Source organism: Eumetopias jubatus, unplaced genomic scaffold (assembly GCF_037043125.1).
Source record: "Eumetopias jubatus isolate StellerSeaLion01/CBP00866 unplaced genomic scaffold, mEumJub1_p1.0 scaffold_4, whole genome shotgun sequence".
In the NCBI taxonomy this organism is placed as follows: Eukaryota; Metazoa; Chordata; class Mammalia; order Carnivora; family Otariidae; genus Eumetopias; species Eumetopias jubatus.
The window spans coordinates 88,637,240-88,657,051 of NW_028274810.1; the positions used below are offsets into that span (position 1 = coordinate 88,637,240).

A 19,812-nucleotide genomic window follows, 5' to 3' on the forward strand; every position below is an offset into this window, starting at 1 on the left:
TAAACCAAGAAAGAGAAAGAATCCAGGAAACAAAGACTCCAGTGTAAGAGGGGCAAAGAGAATGAGAGTGAAAGATGAGATAAGAGGGAAAGAAGGTCCTAGGTTGACAACTGAGCAGCAGGCTAGAGAGCAACCAGTCCAGACTAGAGCAGGTAGGGGGTTTCAGAAAAGAGGACTTCAAAAATCAAAATAAACAAAATACCTGTTATTGAATTTCCTAGTAGGAGATTTGGACAACTCATGGAGAGTTTGGGGATGAATCAGTGGTAAGTACACAGAAAATTATGCAAATGAAAAGCTAAACAAACTGCAACTCCAGGGAAAACAAAAAGCTGTACAAGCAAGGAAATGTAATCAAAACATACATATGACTCAGCTGTGAAAAAAGCATTTATCCAGTTGTAAAAAGGCAAATAGTAACAATTAAGCTAACTAAAATAACTATCCTGGGAGTTTGGAAAGGGTGCATGGTAAAGAGAGGGCCAGAGAGAAGGGAGCCAAATCCTCTTCCCTGGTGGAAGGTCAACAGGTAATGCCTAGAACTGAAAAATCACGATGAGCTTGGTTAGCATGGGTTTTTTTGAGAAATAGAGTAAATACTAAAAGAAATAGCTAAAGGAGTTGGAAGTGGTTTCTCTAAGGAGTGGGAAGGAAAAGTCTTTTAGAAACATTTGACTGTTTAAACTATAAGTATTTATAACTTTGAAGAAAAAAATAAAAGCGAAAATAAAAATAAAAAGATAGACAAAGCAGTCTTCTCTGGTGGAAATGGTGGAGAGAACAGACTCCCCTTTCCCCCATTCAGCCTAATCCTTGATACATCCTTCCTCGGGGGCACCCCAAGGTATTGCCTAGTCGGGGTTCCACCAGACACTATTTAAAAACCAAGGGCTAACAGCTGAACCATGGAATCTCAGGCCCTGGGACAAGCGGGTGAGGGAGTGATTCGGAACCCCACCAACTTTCCCTGATATCATGGAAGTTTAGAAGGGTTGAGAGCAGATATGAATTAAGGTACAGCATGTGAAACAGTGAATCCTTGCCTATAAGCACTGAGAGATGCCTTAGAAATCATCTATCCAGTCTGAATAGATAGTACCCCCACAGGACAGGTTGGCTTGAAGATGTTTTCTGGCCTTGAGTGAACTTTGCCCAGGGGAAGAAGCGAGAATTGGTGGAGAGTCATTGTTCACAGAACAACCCTCAACCAGTGAGAGATTAGAGTTGGTGGATTCACAACCCAGCTCCCCCACCCCCGCGTAGCGGCTCCTCATGGTATTCCAGCCATGTCCTCAGAGGACCCCCAGGTGCTCAGAGTGGCTGCTTGCTCTTGCACCTTGTGTGGATGGGCTGCCTCCCCTTCCCTGTGTCACTTTCCCTCCCTCATCCCTGCTTCCTGGGATCACTTCCCATATACACTGCTTACACGTATTCCCGAGACTCAGGGTCTGTGTTTAGGGGAACTGAAACGAGGACAATTATCTCACCCCCTCCCTCCACCGATGAGGAGAAATGACCCAGGGAAGAAAAAGAACTTGTCTGATTTTACACAGCAAGTTACTTGCGGAGTCTGACATCACAGAAAGAGCATCAGGCTGTGAGTCACTTGATGTAGATCTTTGGCCCTAGCTATGTGGCCTAGGGCAAGTTCCTGCCCCTTTTGGAGCCTGGTTTCCCCAAGTGTCAGCCTCAGCCTGTAGCCTCACTGCCTAGAGGGGCTTTCTCCTTACCTCAGAAAGCCCCTCTTTCTGCAACGCTGCCTCTTACGTACAGATGCTCAAAACGCCCTAGGCTGAAGTTAAGAAAATGCACACACACATCGACAAGGAAGCCACAGCCCTGGATGGTAGCTAATTCTCTAATTTCCTTGAGGGTTGCTGAAATTCCTGGGATGCTAGATCGGTGGCATACGAAATGCCCCACCATTTCCCAACCACATAATGACACCCCCCCCTTCCTTTTGCCTGGGTCAGCAAATTTGCTGGCCGGCACACCCCTGCAAACGGGGTCATTATGATCGAGAGAGGGAGAGAGGAAGGGAGCAAGATAGAGAGAGGATGGAAATAACATTAAAGACCAAATCAGTTTTTAAACATTACAACCTGATCCTGGCTTCCCCTGGGGCCCAGCCCCCTCAAGGAGAGCATCAGGGGCTGGGGGCTGGGGGCTGGGGGTAGGGTGGGAGACAGGGGGTTGGGGAGGGAGAAAAAGCTTCTGGAATTCCAATTCCACCTCTTCCAACTCTGTAAGCACAGAACAGTCCCTTCTCCTCTGGGCCTCAGTTTCCTTCTCAGTACAACGGGAGTACCCCCCCCACACACACACACCCCATTTGTTGGAGGAGTAACCAAGGTCCCGGGTGTCCAGAGGCAAGGGCCCGGGGTCGGGGAGCCTGGTCATGAACCCTGACCTTACCATTTCATATCCAGGTTATTTGGAGAAAGTTCATCCATTTCTCTGAGTCTCTTCTGCTCAGCTGTAAAATGAGACTAAATCATGGTAAAATGGGCTGTTGGGGTTCAAATCCTGGTTCCATTCCTCTGAGCTGAACCTGAACAAGTCAGTGAACCCCTCTGAGTCTCAAGATCCTTATCTGTTCAATGGTCAGATTACTGTAAATTAAGTGAATTAATTTACAGAAGCTTCTTGGAAGAATGCCTGGCACATGGTAAGCGCTAGTTTATGATTATTGTTACAGTTGCTATTACCAGGTTTGTGGGGAGAAAGCGCGAGAGGGAACGGGGGACGGGGTACAGGACCAGCGCAGACAAGTTCGCTGAATGGAAAGTTGGTGCCCAGCCTGCGGCCCTCCGAGGGCCCCCCTCAGCCAGCCCTGCGGATGGGGGGCACCCTTCCTGCCACCCTCCCACCCCACCCGTTGAGGAGTGCCCGCCTCCCGCCCCTTTGTGGTCACACAAAGCTGTCCCTCAGCAGGTCTAGGCCCCTGGCAGAGCTCTTTGATGCTAAAAATAGATTATTCCACCGAAAGACTCAGAGAAAGATGGTTTTATGAGCCAAAGGGGGCTGCAGTTTGGGGTTTTCTTTCTTCCTTTGAGGGGCCCCTGGATGCTGAGGGGGGACAGCATCTTATGGGCAAGATTTTCCAGGCCCCAGAGGAACACGAGAGGCCGCTGGGCTGACCAGCGTCTCAGGGAGGATGTGCTGTGGCCGGTGATCTCCCCAGCGTGCCCCGTCCTGCAGCCTGGGACCCAGGCTCAGGCAGCCCTCTGCTGGGGACAGCCCCTAGCAGCCAGGAGAGTCAGGGCCTCTCCCAGCGGGGCCTTGGTGGGACTGGGTGGTGGGAATCTGCTGGGGGCCCCAAGAACCAGGGGAAGGTTGTGAATCAGCCACATGCCCCCTCCTGCCACCAACTCTGCCTTCCTCCTCTCCCCACCCCACCCCCACCCCGGCGGCTGCCCAGGGCTCTCAGGCCCTTAGCAGCTTACCCTGCCAAGTGCCTGCCACACGCCCTTCCCAGGGGTCCCCCCTCACCTGCACACCCTGGGAAATAGGGGCTTTGGTGAGGATGGTGAGGTGCTGATGGGACCAACTGACATCACACGTGATGACTGGGAATCCCAAAGCTGGGATCTGAACCTGGTTCTTCTGACACCAAGTCCCCAGCACCTGGACCTCCCCAGAGGGGACTTGAAGGAGAGAAGGGGGGGTCAAGGGTTACAGGGGACATGGCAGCAGCACTCGTGCGGTTGAATCCCCTTCTCACCCTGCAACCGTGTGTGAGGCCCTTCCTTCGGTGAGCCTCAGTGTCCCCTGCTGTGAAACGGGGAGAACCATCTCTGCCTGGTTGGCTTTGTGCAGAGGTGGTAGTGGGATGGGGGATGGGGGAGCGGCAGAGATCCTTTAGTTGAGGCCAGGGGACGCTCTCCCCAGAGAGAGGGGGGACGGCCCCTTCTGGGATGGAATTCAGCCCGCGTTCTCCCCCCCCCACCCCAGGTGGCCAACCCCTCTCTGGGGTTCCACGGCTCCTGCACCCAGTAGTGTCTGCCTTTGTAACACAGGACTTATGACCGAACTGTATCCGGACCCAAAGGTGCACTCATGGTGGAATTTCAGGCAGGAGGAAAAGCTTTGAGTAGAGCTGCTGGGGTCCTTGGTGAGGCAAATGCTGTGGCTAAAGACAGTCATAAGTCCTCGGTGCCACTGAACCTGTGGGACCGCCCGGCTGCCCTGGCGTGGCCGTGAGGGGCCCAGCAGAGGGGGGCCCGGGAGAAGGGGGCTGATGCAGGAAGGGGGAGGAGGACAGGGGAAGGGTTTGGTTCTGAAGGGGGCACCATGAGCAGTCTTTTGAACCAAACAACAGGAAAGAGAGAGGCTGAGGGTGGGGAGGGGAGAAGGAGCCCAGAAAGCGGGCGGAGGGCAGGCTGAGGTTGAATCCTGCTTCCTCCACCTGCGAAGTGGGTGACCGTGGGCAGGTCTCTTCACCTCTCTGACTGCCCCCTGGAAACTGGGCATGGTTGGTGGTCTGAGAGGCCACCATTGGAGACACTGTGCATAAAGCTCTCGGCCCGTGCGTCCTGAGTGGTAGGTTCTTAGCTACTGATCCTTGGCCTTGGCCTGGGTGTCCTGGCCCCTGGGTGGGCTGCGTGGCCTGCAGGCCGCATCTTCTACCCTGAACATGGGTCTACGCTAGAGCAGGGTGTAGACCCGGCTGACTGTTGGAAGGAGTTGGGGGAGAGGCGCAGGGGAACCTTATCTTTTTTTTTTTTAAAGCCCCAAACTTAGGATGATTTTTATTTACAAAATAAAAGGTTCTTTTGTTTTACAAAAATTACAAAAAATGACTCTGAAAAATAGAAATAGCGTCTCAGGCTCTTGGGAACTACTTTTAAGCAACCAAAGAGTTGGAACTCAGAAGGTTTTCTTCTTTCTAAGAGCTGTAACGGCAACATTTATGAATGCTTTATGTCTTCACAAAAAATCCCACGGCTCGGAGCTGCCTTTCCTCTGGCGGAAAGGGCTCCGGTCAGGCCAGAGTCTGAAGGAGCAAGATCTTCTCGTTGATGCAGAACCTGTGCAGCACGACCATCAGGTTCTCACCACAGCGGGACACCCGGCGCTCCATGGCCAGGCGGAAGTCCTCCTTCACGCCCTTGGTGATGCCCCGAGTGACCGTGTGGTGCTTGATCAGCCTTCCTTGATTGGGCAGTAATTCCAGATGAATTTTCCCACCTTCCTGAGTCCTTAAGTAGGGGAATTCCTCCAGCGTATCGATATTTGTAACATAGTTGAAAAAATTCTCATATTGGAAATTTCCTTGTTGGCAAATCTTACTGACAGCTTTCAAGAAAAGATTCTCTCCCCATGGCCACTCTTGCTGAAGCAAGACAATCACGTGGCCCAGCGCCATGTCGTCCCTGCTGTCCACGAAAGCTCGGAGCTTAAAGCAAGCCAGCATTAGAGGCAGGCAGAACGGCATGATAGCCTTGCCGGTACAAGGCAGCAACTTCAGATCTGAACCTTTTCTAAATTTGGGTTTTATTTTTGAGGGTTCCTCCTGTGATCTGCCTCCATCTTGAATGGGGAGTATCATGTGGCACATCAAATCAAGGACTTGTTCACATGTCATTCTGTACTCCCCTAGAGAAAAGTGGCAGGTCGCTAGCTGGATGAGCGCCCTCTGATGCTCCAGGGTCCCCTGTCCTGTGATCTGCGGCTGAGGAAGCGACCCCTGGAGAGCTGCTAGATGATGCAGGCTGGCTATTGCTTTTTTATATTGACCCTGATAGATGATCATATCAGTGAGGAAGATTCTTAACCAAAGCCAAGTATCTGTCTTCCAGGCCAAACAAATTCTTGTAAATTCCTTGTCAAGGAATTCCAGGGAGTAGAGCGACTCCCAGCTCTCCCTGGCTAGCTTAAAGCTCTCGAGCACCTCAATGGAGTTAGCAAGCTCTGCTTTATTGACTACGATGTGACGATTCCTTCCTTTTGCTGAGCAGTCTTCGTTCGTCTGAACTCATGGTTTTTTCTCTTCCCTCAGCTAGTTTCCTCTTTTTATGTACTTGTTTGTTACGATCAATTTCTACATCACCATACACATTTGATACATCCTCAAGAAGAACCAGTGGAACTTGGCTTGGGGCATTAGGACCTTGGGATAGAGATGGTTGTATGCTGTTGACATACTGGAATGTATTCTTAAAGAAGACCAACATAGTGGAATAAACCACTTGGTTTTTATATTTTGCATGAGCTTCGTTATCCAAGTTGTTCATGTATCTGCAGAGATCCTTCATTCTATGCAAAATATCACCACAGTTTCTTCTTCCAACAACATTTAAAATCTTAAACAACCTCTCCCAAGGGTCCACAATCTGAGACGATTTTTCAGTCAGCCCTTCTATCATGTACTTCTGAGAGCTCCGTTTGCTAGGTGACGTTAAATCAGATGCTTCTTGGGTACCTTGATGCTGACTCTCTATTTGAGTAGACCTAGTGACATAATTGATATAAAATTCAGCTGCTTTGTTCAAGTACTTATATAATAAATTGGCAGGCAATCGGACACCATGGTTGTTAATTATTAGAGGAAGGACAATGTCTCTGTGCAGGAGGCCTGAAGGTGGAGAGCCCTTGGCAGCCTGCAGCAGGTATCACACTCCAGCACCTTCCTTGAGCCCAGCACTGTGATTTGCTGGTGGAAGACCAGAATTTGAAATCTAAGGCCAGTGCCTGCCTCAATCCCGCTGCCTATTTCATCCAAGCTGACTCCTAGAGGCTAGAACTTGGGGGTAATCCCTGGGACTGGTTTTTTCCTCATCAGAAAATCAAAGAGAGCCACCCCTATCCTGCAGGATATTGGGAAGGTGCCGTGGGTGCAAGGGTGTGCCCTCTTTCTAAAGTTCCTAGATGGCCAGGCAGCCAGTGCTCCTGATTGGTGGCATCACTCCCCAGTCACTGTAGCCCAAGGTTATAGTGAAAGTTTCAGCTCTGCACACAGCTTGAGAAGACAGATTTTATCACCATTCATAGTAGGTACTTTCGTAACTAATCTCCGTGTAACCAGCTCATGCAGTTCAGCGGCATTTCTGCTGTTATACGTCAATCGATCCCTTTGGCTAGCAGAGCCCTTGCTGGAATCCACACCTTCTGCTCTCACCAACCCACTGAGCTGTCGACTTGCCAAACATCAGTTGGGTTTGTTCTCAAAACCATTTATGCCAGTTGGGTTTTCATGATTACAAAATGTCATTGGATATTATGCCAGGCTAGGGCCATTTTGCCCTCAGATCCATTCTACCCCCTTCCCCCACTAGGCTCTATAATGCAGGGCTCTGATTCCATTAAGTCAGCTGGTTCTGGCTCCACTCCACAGATAGGAGGTACTGGGAGGAGGTTAAAGGATGGGAGGAAGAGAGAGCCCCTTTGATATTTGTCTAGGGGGGGCATTGCCACAGTGGCTGAGTCTCCTCTGTGGCTCCAACAAATTCTACTCTGTTGTACCACGCTCTGCTTCCGCAGGTGGGGGAGGGTGTGCTGGCAACACCGCCTCTCCCTTCATCTCTCTTGCCGAAGGGTGGCAGTGGCTTCCTGCTGTGGCCGATCTTGGGGCTCCTCACCACCACGGTTTGGCTTCTCAGCTCTTCCATCACCCGTGTTGCCAATAACCCCCCAATTAACTTTCCTCTGTTTCCAATACTCAAAGGAGCTTCTGTTTTCCTGATTGGACCCTCACTGATAGCAAGGCAATGTTATCAATGATACGATGCAAAACAGGAGTGACTCTTTCTAGGAAACTAGGTTGAACACCTTGGAAAGACTTGGCAAAGGCAAGTTGCTAAGAATAAATTGAATTTGGTAGGGGTGGGACATGGTAAAAGATTGGGGAAAATAGTAAACTCTAGATGCTACTGGATGCGGATTTCTTCGTAGGCATCTTGACACTCACATTCCACTTCAAAGAAGTCTAAGCTGGAAATTGTAGGAGGTGCCTGCTGGGCTGGCTTAAGCCAGAAGACCAAGACGAAGACCATTTAATGCACATTTATACGATTAAAGTTAAAATAAAGGGTTTATGGCACATAAATACTATTTTTTAATGATTCCCTTCCTCCACCAAATTTCTAGATTAACCTGAGCTGATTGGTTCGGAGGCCTCAGATGTTTTTTTCAGTGGAGAACAAGAGGAAACACGGCCGCGCGCTGCATGCTGGGAGAGTGCACAGTTGGAGCTAAAGGAAGGGAATTCCAGGAACTGGGCAGCTCCTATGTGCCAGGTGCACTCCCAATATTTTCTCATTTAATCCTTTGTGCAATGGTCAGAAGCGGGCGCTGCAATTAGCCCCATCTTACAGGCAAGGAAGCAGGCTCACAAAAATAGCCTCTGGCCCACAGTCTCACGGCTTCAGGAATATTCCAAAGGCAAGCCTCAGGAATGTTCTTTCTGCTTCCCCAGCAGCCTCCAGGGGTTCATTCAGGCTGGCATTCGGGCTTCCAAGGGGGCATGTGGAGATGATAAGCCTCTTTAGGGATGGACCAAACCAGGCACCCAGGAACACAGTAAACCACCCGCTGGGCAGATGTGCCCCTGGGCCCAACACAGCCTTCTGCACCTCCTCCTGTTCCTGGGCCTAGACTCAGCTTCCCGGGGAAGGGGAAATCCCTCAGGGTGACCAAGTTACAGATTGCTATAGGGGGACCCACTTTTACACATGGGAAAAACAGCGAAGCATGTTAGGGTGGGCTGTTTGAAACTGGAGGTGGTGTTAGTAGATCGGAAACAACTCCTGGGCTGCGAAGCAGGGGGCCAGGGTTCCACTGACTCACTGGGTGAGCTTGGGGGAGTCTCTGCCCCTCGGGGGACTTCAGTTTCCACTTCTGTTAAAGAGGGTCTTTCCTGCCATGTCTGTCTCTGATCTGTTTCACAATGTGGCAGACTCCAAAATGTTCCAAATGTAACCAGGAGGCCTGGGCCCCTTGGCAGGCTCCATGCTCCACTGACTCAAACAGCCCTGCCCAGGCCGGGCCAGCTGATTGGCTCACAATGGGGGCCGTCTGTCCTCCTATGTGACCGACGCTTCTCTACCTGTGCCTACTCATAACAGACCCCAGACTGCGTCACGGAGACTCTGGCAAGGAAACAATGTCTATGGTGCCCTCACCCGGTTGCCTGTCCCTGCGAGAAATGTGTTATCCCCATTTGACAGGGAAGGAAACTGAGGTCCAGAGAGGGGAAGTGACTTACCCCAGGTCTTGCAGCTGGGATTCAGCAGAGCTGAGAGTGGAACTCAAATCTGACTCCAGAACCCTGTGGCTTTTACCATAAACCTGCTTCCTCCCTGGACAAATGACAACCCACCACCGCTACCACCACCCACTCGCCATTGAGGAACAAAAGACTGAGCCTTCACGGGGCTCCCCAGGAGACCCAGGCAGCGAGTTTCCAAGGGCGTACTGTTCCCTGGTGACCAGTGTGGCTGTGGGCAGGAACCAGGCTCTGTGGGGCTGTGGACCAGCCCCTCCTCCTCCTGGATGCCCCTCCTGCTCCCTGTTGGCCTTCAGAGACCACCACGAGTGTGAGGATGGTTTCCGGGGCCTGGCTCCAAGCTCAGGCTCCCTGGGAGAGGCCAGAGGGCAGTGCCCAGGTGGCAGAGGGCTTCCTGAAGTCTCAGGACTGAGCCCAGAGGGCACTGCAGGGTGCTGTGGGATTACGGCTGAGACCAGGCTAGTAAATCAGAGGCTGGTGTTCTAATCCCACTCACAATACTCTGTGGCCTTGCACACGCTGACTTCAACATCCTGGGCCTCAGCGTCTGACCTATGAAATGGGCAAGTAGAGCTTGCAAGGGAAACCGTGAAAGCCGCCACACTCCACCTCCCACCCCAGCCCCCACCTGACCGGGCTTCTGGGGACAGAGTGTAGGACTGAATCATTTCCCGTGTCTTTTCTACTTCGGAGTCCCTCTGAGCCTTGAACCTTCTGGGACATGAAGGATTCCAAAAGTGTCCCGATAAAGGGTAATGGCAGGGGTGTGTTTGTTGGGAGTGGGGGGGTGGGGGGGTGGGGACTGCCATGGAGGCCGGGAAGCCCAGACACACTCGGCTAAAACAGAGAACCCCAAGGAGTTGAAAGCGGGCAAAATGAACAAAGGGCCTTGAATGCCAAGCTCAGGGCTCAGAACCCAAGCTCCGCAGAGGGCTCCTTGGGCATGGACGGCCCTGCTGCTGGCTTTCGCCAGGGAGGCCTCAGTGGGCAGGCTGCACTGGGGTGATGCCACTTCATGTGTTTCCCTTTGTACTTAATCCCAGCTGCCGTAAAATCCCCCTGAAGTGCCACACATGTGGACGCTTCTCCCTGGCAACAGCAGTGGTGGACCATGGCAGGGTGTCAGCCGCAGCCCTGGGGCGGGGGCCACGGAGGGGAGCCCTACCACCCGCTGGTGGGTCTGGTGAGAGCCCTCGGGGCTCCCAGCCCGCCCAGGCCAACACTGGCCTTAATTAAAAATGAGTCTCCTTACAGGATCCAAACCACCGCCCAACCACCCCCTCTAACTGCTTTCAGTTCTGCTCCCGGGCCGCGTGCTGAGGCCAGCCCCACAAATAAAAGCCATCACTTTTTCCCCCCTCCCTTTCTCTTTCTCTCTCTCTCTCTCTCTCTTTTTTCTTTTTTCCAAAAGGAGAGAGAGGCAGCCACAAAATCTTCTAAGAGGCTGTGACGTCACAGCCCAGGTGACCCCAGCCCAGCCAATGGGCCAAGGCCGCGAGCTGGCTTCTTGCATCCTGTGAGCTGAGGTTGGGTTGACACTGTGAAGGCCTGGTCCCTCAACCACAGAACCACAAGGCCAGGCCCTCGGCCGCCTTCAGGGCCCTGCGCGGGTGCTGGTTGGCTCCTGATCCTCCCCACCCCCGGGCCGCCCTCGCACCCACTGGAGCCCGGGCTCTGTCGGGGGTGAGCCTCATTCATTCATTCCCCGTGGCGCTGATGTTGGGCCTGGCTCTGCTCTGGCTGCCCTGTGAGCTCCTCTGCCCTGGCCCCTTCCCGCCATCTAATGATACACTCTGCATACGCTTCTGTTGAAAATTTGTGGCTAGACATTCCTGTGGGACTGGGAATCCAAATTCTTGGGTACAAACAGAAACTTACTTTCCTTGGGGATTTTTTTTTCTCTCTCTCACTCACACACGCACTCTCGCGTTCTTTCCTTTTTTCTTTTTCGTAGCAATAGGGGAAAAAAAAAGACAAAACAAAACAAAAAAAACAAACAAAAAGCGACACTACCACCCCCCCTTCTATTTTCAAAAGTAGCTAGGGAAAAGTAAAACGACAGCCAACCAAGTCAATCCCAAGCCAACCCCTTGAAGGTCTGATTTCTCGCCTTCCTCAGAGAGGGGCATGGCCATGGCATCGAACAGCATCTTCGATTCCTTCCCGACCTACTCGCCAACCTTCATCCGCGGTGAGTAACGACTGCCCAGGGCCCTGGGCTGATCCTTTTGGGTGGGGAGCTGTGGCCAGGCCCCGGACGGCATCCCTCCACCGACCACCCTGGCTGCCTTCAAGTGCATGGCCTGCCTCCCTAAATCCGCTGCGTCCTGAAAGCCTGAGGTGGGAAGAGGGGTTGGTGGCCTCCGTGGTCTCCTGCAGTGGACTTTTGTGGGACTTTTATCCGCAGTTGGTGGGGACAGTAAGTGGTGGGGGAAATGGATGCCACGAGACCTCAGCGGCCGACCTCGAAGGGTCCTGGGGTGGAGAGGACACGGAGGGTATCCTTGTGAACTGAGGCTCCCTGCCTCACTGATGGGGCTCCTGGGCCCTGCAGCCCTAGCCCCTGCCCCTCCACCCGAGCTCAGGCAGACGCGGGCTCCGGGACACACTCAGGTCTCCCAGAGCCAGGCCAGCTTCTGTCAAGAGCCAAGGACCTGGAGATCTTTCGGAGGACCTCTCCCAGAATTTCCAAGTCATCCTGGGCCGAGGGAAGCAGAGAGAGGAGAAGGAGGCTACAGGGTTTTGTGGAGAACTTGCAGAGCTCTGGGATGCACCGAAGCTGACTGAGCGTTGGGGGAGCAGGCCTGGGGAAGGTTTACAGATTTGGCCACAGGGGAAAAGAAAGTGTTTCTGGGTGGCTTTTGCCTCTATTCATGGCCTAGAGCAACCCAGAGGTTTGGGCTCTGTCCTTCAAAAAGGATAGGGTTCCTGGATCCCCCACTTGGAACCTCTGATGGAGGCTGGAACTCAGGGAGAGACTTGCTGCCTCTGCCTGGCTCTTAGGGCTGATGATCCCTGGCCTCAGACAGCCCCCTGCTGCCTTCCTCTCCCTTGCCCCCCAGCAGGAGTCCAGATGGGGCTGTGGCACCTGAGCCTGGGGGTCCAGAGGCCCTGAGCTTGAGTCCCAGGTTGGTAGCTACCTTGCCCAGTGGCCTTAGGCAAGTAACGTAACCTCTCTGTGCCCCAAACGGAGGCCCCTGTGGCTGTGACATTCTGATCGTCTGAGGCTGAGGATGGGCTGTGTATGAGGGCAGTGCCTCGGGGTTGTACATGGAAACAGGTTCTCCTCTAGAATAGAGGGGCTGAATGGGATCTAAAACTCCAAGCGCGGTGGCGGAGGGGGGGGCAGGTGTTGGTGTTTCCTTTCCTCAGCTGAGGTGGTCAGCATTGCCTTTCCTCAGCTGAGATACAGAAGTTGGTCTGACTGTCTGTCTGCCTTTCTGTCCATCGGCCCGTCCCACTGCTGGCTAACAGAGTGACTCAGAGCCAGTCCTTGGGCGGCCAGCTCTGGGCAGGGACCAAAGTGCATTTGAGTGCTTATTGTTTAAAGGTTTCTGCAAGGGCTTATCTGAGGTGGGACCCCTTCCTCCTGTCTGGAGAGAAGCTGAGGCAGGCTATACGGCTGCAGATGGGGACGGGACGGGGCGGGGGGGGGGGTGCTGCCATCCCTGAGGCGGATGCACTCCCGCCAAACCTGGTTGTGGCTGGTGACAAGCAACAGCCTCAGGTCTGGGAGCTGACAGCCGTGGCTCCTTCCTTCAAGCTGCTCCTATTATAACGCTATTCCCTTTGTAGTCCCCAGAGCTAATTAAAGGCAGTCTGTGGCAAGAAAATAAGAGTTTATAAAAACCATTTGCTGGGTCTTTGTAATCTGTGTCTCTCCCTCCATGAGCAAGATGGAGAAATGTACAGCTTAAAACAAAGGAATCTTGGGAGACAAGACTAAGGAGCTGCCAACTAAGATGGGTTCCTGAGGCCACAGAGCCCGAGATGGTAGAGAACAGCGCAGAGGCTGAGCGAGAAGGGAGCTGGTGGCTTTGGGCCCAGTGTGAGCCCAGAGACAGGAGGCTGCTGGGCACAGCAGGCTGATTCCCGGTGGACAGGGACACAGATGTGCTTTGTAAGCCAGGGGCCGTGGGGATGGCTCCAGGTCTGGGGTCTGAGGCGTCTGTCCACACTGGCTGGCCCCTTCTCTCCTGCCCAGCTCCATTCCCCATGTTCTGCTTACAGCACACTTACTTGGGGGATCTGTCCCCCGAGATTCACAGGGCTGCCACCGCCAATTCTGTCCCCAGAGAGATACAACCCCTGGGTGCTAAAATCCTGGGCTCTACACTGCCCTATGCAGGGTCCTTAACCTGTTCTGAGCCACAGATTTTTCTGGAGCCTCAGGAAGCCTATAGAGTCCTTCTCAGAATCACACTTTTAAGTGCAAAAAAACCAAATCTGAAGGACTGTGCAGGAAACCAAATCTATGGAAATATGGTTATCAAACTATAAAAAAAAGCAAGTGGTGAGACTGTGACCACGTGCCTCTGTCGTGACACATGGAGCGCAGAGAGCTCAGGAGCTCCAGTAACAGCCACCACAAGGTGGTGACGAGGGTAAATGGTGTTTCCAGATCACCTGTGACAGCCCTCACGACACTGAAGAACATCTGTGATTTCAACTGGTGACAAAATCACTGTGGAAAAAGAAGCTGCATTTTAGTTGGAGGTTCGTGAAAGGAAACATGTCATGTGTTCCCAGCCCAGTGCACAGACGTCCTGAATTCAGGGCAAGCAGGACCTCCAGGCCTACTGCCCCAGCCCCCCAGCAGGAGGCCATGCTGGCGGGGGGGGGGGGGGGGGCGGGGTCCTCAGGACCCCAAGACGTCACCCTGGGGAGCTTTCAAACACGTGGCTTCCCAATTCCTAAAGGTACCTCAGTTCACTATGAGGAAGAGGTCTGGGAAGAGGGCGGAGAGCCATTCCCATCGTGAAGTAGAGGGTGAGGAGGAAACAGGGCAAGGCTCAACCCAGAAAGTTGGCAGACTGACGGCCAAGTTCCAGGCACCAAGATGGAAGGAGTGAGAGGGCACGGGGTCTCCTGGGGTGCCCCTGGGACCCCAGCAATTCTCCATTCTTCTGCCTCCTCCTCTGCTGGGACTAGCCCCAGACAAAGCGTATTTATTCCTCTCTTTGACAAATGGAGACGTTGAGGCCTAATGGCTTTGACTCAGACGTACTGCACCACTGTGGGCAAGTCCCTTCCTCTCTTTGGGCCTCAGTTTCCCCAACTGACAAACACAGGCAAGGGCCTTGAGGATGCCCAAGGGCCCATCCACAGCTCTAAACTGCCCGTGAGGCCCTTCTCCGGGGCAACCCCCTCGCAGCACACCCCTTAACTGCACCCATGCGGGCAATAGTGCTCCCCACTGGGGTACTCTTCTGGGGAAGAAACTGGAGGAAATGGGCCTGAATTGCAACACGCAGGATTTAGGAGACCCTGGGGAGGCAAAGGTTTCCATTTATCCGGGATTCCCACTAAAGCTTATCAGGGAGTAGAGTATGGAGATTCAAGCTCAGGCTCTGGATTCTGACTCTGCCCCTCGCTAACTGTGTAGCCTGGGGCAAGTCATTTCACCGCTCTGTACTCGTTTCCCCATCAGTAAAATGGGGATGATGATTACACCAAACTCACAGGGCTCTGGAGAGAATTAAATGAGCAGGGTGCCTGGCACAGAGTGCATGCCCAGTAAACATCCTCATTCTTATAATTTCCATGAGCCTGGCCTTGTGCTGGGATCTTGGATACAAGGGTGACTGGGTCAGCCTATCTGCCCTTGAAGAGCTCAAGGTCAGGTGTGGAAAGAGATGAGTAAACTGAAAATTGCACTGGGGTGTGATCAATGTTATAAGGAGGGAAGAATGGGGGTCTAGAAGTTCAACGAAGGGGACTAGCCCACCTGGAGAAAGGGAGAACAATTCCCCTGGAGAAGTGACATTCAGGCTGGGTCTTGCATGGTGAAGAAGTGACAAAGGGGGGAAAGAATCCCAAGAGAGAGAATGGCCTGGGACAAAGGTTTAGAGACAGGAATAAGATGACTCTGGGCACCCTCGGGATGGCCCAGAGTGAGCGGAAGAGCTGAAGGACAGCCGGTCTGTCGGTCTGCCTGTCGGGCCACCGGTCCAGCCAAGATTCTCTCAGCAGTGGTTGGGTAGTTGGCTGGTAGCTCCTCCCCTGAAGACGCCTGGGAGAAATGGAAAATGGCCTCTCAGGCATGAGGCAGGCTTGGGTGGAGGCAGGGGTTGGACAAAATGGCGCCAGGCAGCTCTAGCCCAGATGGTCTGACTCAGAGGTCACTGGACACGGAGGAAGCTGCCCAGACCAGAGAGTCAGTCAGTGTCCTTTCCTAAGCTCTGGGCAGTAGCCAACAACAAGGGACTCTCCTGGTTTCTGCACTGAAAGTCCCAAACCCCGGGCACCGCAGGACGGTTTGTCACCCTGAGTAGTGTGCCCATGGCAGTCTCCCCCTCCCCCGTCAACACTGGGAGATGAACAGGCTGACCAGACGGACCGCCAGCCATCCTGCGCCCACTGTGGTGCTTACCTGGCGCCACGTCTGCTGGGCCCCTTTGACGGTGGCTCCCGAGGCCACCCTGCACACACCCGTCTCCCCAGACCACCCTGTCTGTCCAAAGTGCCCCCCAGGGAGGCATTCCTGGGAGCCCCCCACCCACCACAGGGTCTGGGCGGGCATGAGCTGGCCCCACACAGTGGGACTGTGTGTCCAGGCCTTACCCACGCCCACTACGGCAGCTGGCGGCCCCCAGCGGCCCCACTGGTCACATAGAGGGCCCATTGACGCCTGGGCCTTGAGGCTTGAGGTGGCCGCATCAAAGCTGAGGCTTGCTTAGTTGCCTGAGGGAGTGGGGGAGTTCATGCAGGGGAGGGGAGCTGGGAGAAGGAGGCCCCTGAGCAACGGGGCCTGAAAACCTGACCTTCCAGAAGGCTCTGAGAGGCAGGGGAGAGCAGCATCCTCTGATCCCAGCCTTGCCTCTGAGCCAGTCCAGGCTACTCAGTAGGTGGGGAAACTGAGGCCTGGGCTCAGAGTTTGGTTGGGGGCAGGGGAGGGCCAGGCGGCCAAAACACCAGTCCTTATTTCCGTCTCCTGGAGACGCCTCATCTGCAGGCCCGCTCTCAAATCCACCACCCAGAGTGTGCCCCCTGGGAGCTGGGGAGTCTCATCCCATCTTCAAAAGGAGCTCAAACACCCGCTCTGCCAGGAGTCTTCCCCGGGACCACCTGCAACCACCAAAGAGCCTTGGCCTCCTCCAAGCTCTCAGTCCCAGGGCCAGCCTTGGTGCTCACCTTAGTGCCGAGTGTCCTGCCTTACTTGGTGGAAGTAGAGGGAAGGAGGGAGGGAGGGAGGAAGAGCTTTAGTCCCTGGTGGAGCCCAGACCCTCTGTCACTGGCCTTGAAATAGCACCTCCCAAAGGCAGCCCCCAACCCACCCCGTGTGAGGGAGGGGACTGGGAATTGTGGGCCTGGGGTTGGAGTGAGACCCAGTCGTACCTTGAGAAGTTACAAGAACCAGAAACAGTGAGCCAATACAGGAAAATACTGGAGCTGGCAGACAGAGAGTGCCACCTCTCATTAAATAGATGGGGAAACTGAGGCCCAAAAAGGCGTCTAGTCTTGTGTCAGGTCGAATTCAGTGGCAAGAAACCAAGTTTTCTTGTCTACCCAGCAACAGACATTCCACCTGGCACATAGTGTAGGAGTCAGGCTGACCAGCTTTGTGCTGTTTTGTAGGCAACGCGTTAATTCACCTCTCTGAGCTCAGTTTTCCCCTCTGTGAGATGGGTCTGGGAGCACTGACCTCCAAGGGAGCTTTCACGGAGTGAACGGGACCTGCTCTGGAGCCCCATGCATGAGCTGGTGGGCAGCAAGGGCTCACTCAGCGGTCTGTCCCAGGCTGGGCTAGGGCCACGCGCTGCACCTCCAATTCTATCACTTGCCAAGGTAGATGTTCTCAGGGCCAGAGATGGGTAAGCATGGAGGAGACTATAGAGAGACTGTGAGGCCCCTTGTCGAGGGCTCTCTGGGACGGTGGTGGAGAAGAGAGTGTTCTTTGGGGACAAGGCAACATAAAATGTGGTTACAAGCCCAGGCTGCAGCCGGGCACTGCCACTTCCCCACTGTGTGGCCTTAGACAAAGCGCTTCACCTCTCTGAGCTCAGTTTCCTCATCTTTAAAATGAGGAGAACAAACAGTAGCTAATTCAAAGCTGGTTGGGTAGATTCAATGAGAATATATATTATGTGCTTAATGCAGGGTCTGGTGCAGAGTCAAGCCATCCATAAATGCTGGAAATTGTTCCTATTTAATGCCCCACCCCCTGCCTCCTGAGGAAGAGCCTGTCTGACTCTGAGCGGGACAGGGAAAGTGAGACAGCTGCCTGTCTCCTCTCAAGGCCCAGCTTACTGGCCACACACCCCCCCACCCCCCGCAGATGCCTCCCTGGGTCCTCTCCCTGTCCCCTTCAGGCCTGGGGAGTGCCCTGCCCCACCCTCACTCACCCCGCCCACCCGACACACACACACACACACACACACACACACACATACACACACACTTGTGGAGAAGGACCACCTAGGGTTTCATGCTAAATGGGTGGAGGAAAGGGAGGATGAATGGGCAAGCAATTGAATGAACCAGGACTGACCAGCCTGGGAGGTTTCCAGTGGGCCCCCTCACTTCCCCTTGGCCGGCTGGCTCATTCTTTGAAACGGCTTGCTGGTGGGAGCCTGAGCACTCCCGTCCAATCGGCACCGCGGCATGAAGGTTTAGGTTCCTCTTTGGGGTTTTCTTTTGCGTCTGGGAAGTGTTTTTGGCAAAAGGTTCAGACTTACATGTGGGCGGAAAGGGTGGATACCCATAACTTACGATTTGCAGGGGTGACCAAAGTCGGCCCCCCTCAAAACATCCTTCACTGTGTGACCTGGTGACTAAAATTCCACCTTGAGCACTCAGCTACTCCAGGGCGCCCATCTGGGTCCCTATAGTCATGATACTTTGGAGCCAGTGGGTCCGCCTGGCCTGCTCACTGTTTATTTTATTTTTTAAGTTTTTGTTTATGTAGATAATCTCTGCACCCAACATGGGGCTCAAACTCACGACCCCGAGATCAAGAGTCTCATGATCCACCACCTGAGCCAGCCAGGCGCATTCACCTTTGTTTAGAGGAGAGAGGTGGCTGGGTGCAGAGCAAGCAGAAGGTATTAAGGGAAGGGGAAACTCAGATGGAAAACAGGGTGAAATGTAAGGGGTTGGAGAGGAGAGGAAAGGTTCATTTTGGTCATGCCCCTGCCTGAAACTCAACTTCCCTGGGTGCTCTGTGGCTGAGCATCAACAGCCCCACAGCCCCAGGAAGTGCCCCCCACGCTGAGGATTTCCCTGCAGTCCTACCTCAGTGGACCTGAGTCCTGCTCCCTGCCCATGGTGGAAGTATGGGGTGGGGGGCAAAGCCCCTCCCAGGGTTCTGCACACCCTCCTATCTTAGGAAGATGTGTCAGGTCCAGGAAGGTTGGAGTGAGGAGCCCCATGTTAGGGGTGGTAGGGGCCCAGGGGTTCCCCCTACAGGGCAGCCATATACCTCCCCAAAGAGGAAAAGAAGCCAGCTCTGAGCACAAGGCAGCTTTAGAAAAAAGACTGGAAGGAAAACACTAAAATGTCCTAGTTAATGCTACACAGTGCAATTATGGCAAGGAGGCTTTGTCACGAATTATTTGGCGATTGAGTGTTTTCTAAACCTGTAAACACTGAGCTGGGCCTCCTACCGGCCTAGGCTGCAGCGTGGGGCCACTCCTCCCCTCTCTTCCTCTTGCCAAATCCCCATGCCTGTCATCTTCCTCCTGGGCCCTACCTCCATAGGACGCAGAGGAAGGGTCTGACCTGGGGTGGGCAGAGCCATGCATACAGCAAGTACTCAGGAAATGCTCGTGGCCTACATTGTGGTCCCAATCTGGAGACCGTTTTCCTGGAATGCCCCGGGCTTGGGATGTGATGCGGACCAGTTGGAGCTGCTGATCTGCCAATGGACATTTATTGAACATCGACTGTATGCATGCCACACACTCTTCTGGGAACTGGGGATACAGGAGCAAACAAAAGGCAAAGATCCCTCCCCTCCCCACCCACCCCACCCCAACCCCCCTGGAGCCGATGTTCTAGTGACAAAGCGTGACAAAGCAGAAAGAGTTCACCTCTGGAAAATGCCCCAGGGAGATAGGCCAACACCCCTCTGGTCTATGCCCTTCCGGTCTATGCCGAACTTCAGCCTTCTGGGACTTCCATAAATGCTCCCGGGAGCCCATTAAGTCTTCATCACAGCTATCCCTACCTCTCTTGCAGAAATGAATACATAAGCAGACTCAGGAATGGTATGACTGACTGACAGTAGCATTTGAGGAGAAAGGCAATGAGGAAGGGATATGGGACCCATATTTGTTGATGACTTACTATGTGCCAGGCCCTGTGTGGTTCCTTTGCAAGAGGATCTCACTTCACTTCATCTCTTCAGTAATCCATGTAGTAGGGGG

At 53.6% G+C, this 19,812-nt stretch overlaps 1 protein-coding gene and 1 pseudogene across 2 annotated transcripts in view; one reads left to right on the forward strand and one right to left on the reverse strand.

The window, feature by feature from the left end:
* Nucleotides 1-4,947: 4,947 nt before the first annotated feature.
* Nucleotides 4,948-7,610, reverse strand: LOC114217059 (integrator complex subunit 10 pseudogene; annotated as a pseudogene).
* A 3,327-nt stretch (nucleotides 7,611-10,937) lies between these two features.
* Nucleotides 10,938-19,812, forward strand: part of RUNX3 (RUNX family transcription factor 3) — a 60,769-nt gene continuing 51,894 nt past the window's right edge. The window contains exons 1-2 of one of the 2 annotated variants that reach the window (XM_088022562.1): nucleotides 10,938-11,086; nucleotides 11,323-11,417. In XM_088022562.1, coding sequence (XP_087878688.1) covers nucleotides 11,010-11,086; nucleotides 11,323-11,417 — 172 coding nt within the window. In that variant the 5' untranslated portion in view covers nucleotides 10,938-11,009. Of the gene's footprint in view, nucleotides 11,087-11,194; nucleotides 11,418-19,812 lie in introns of those variants that run through there. The other variant, XM_028114054.2, reaches the window with a different exon arrangement.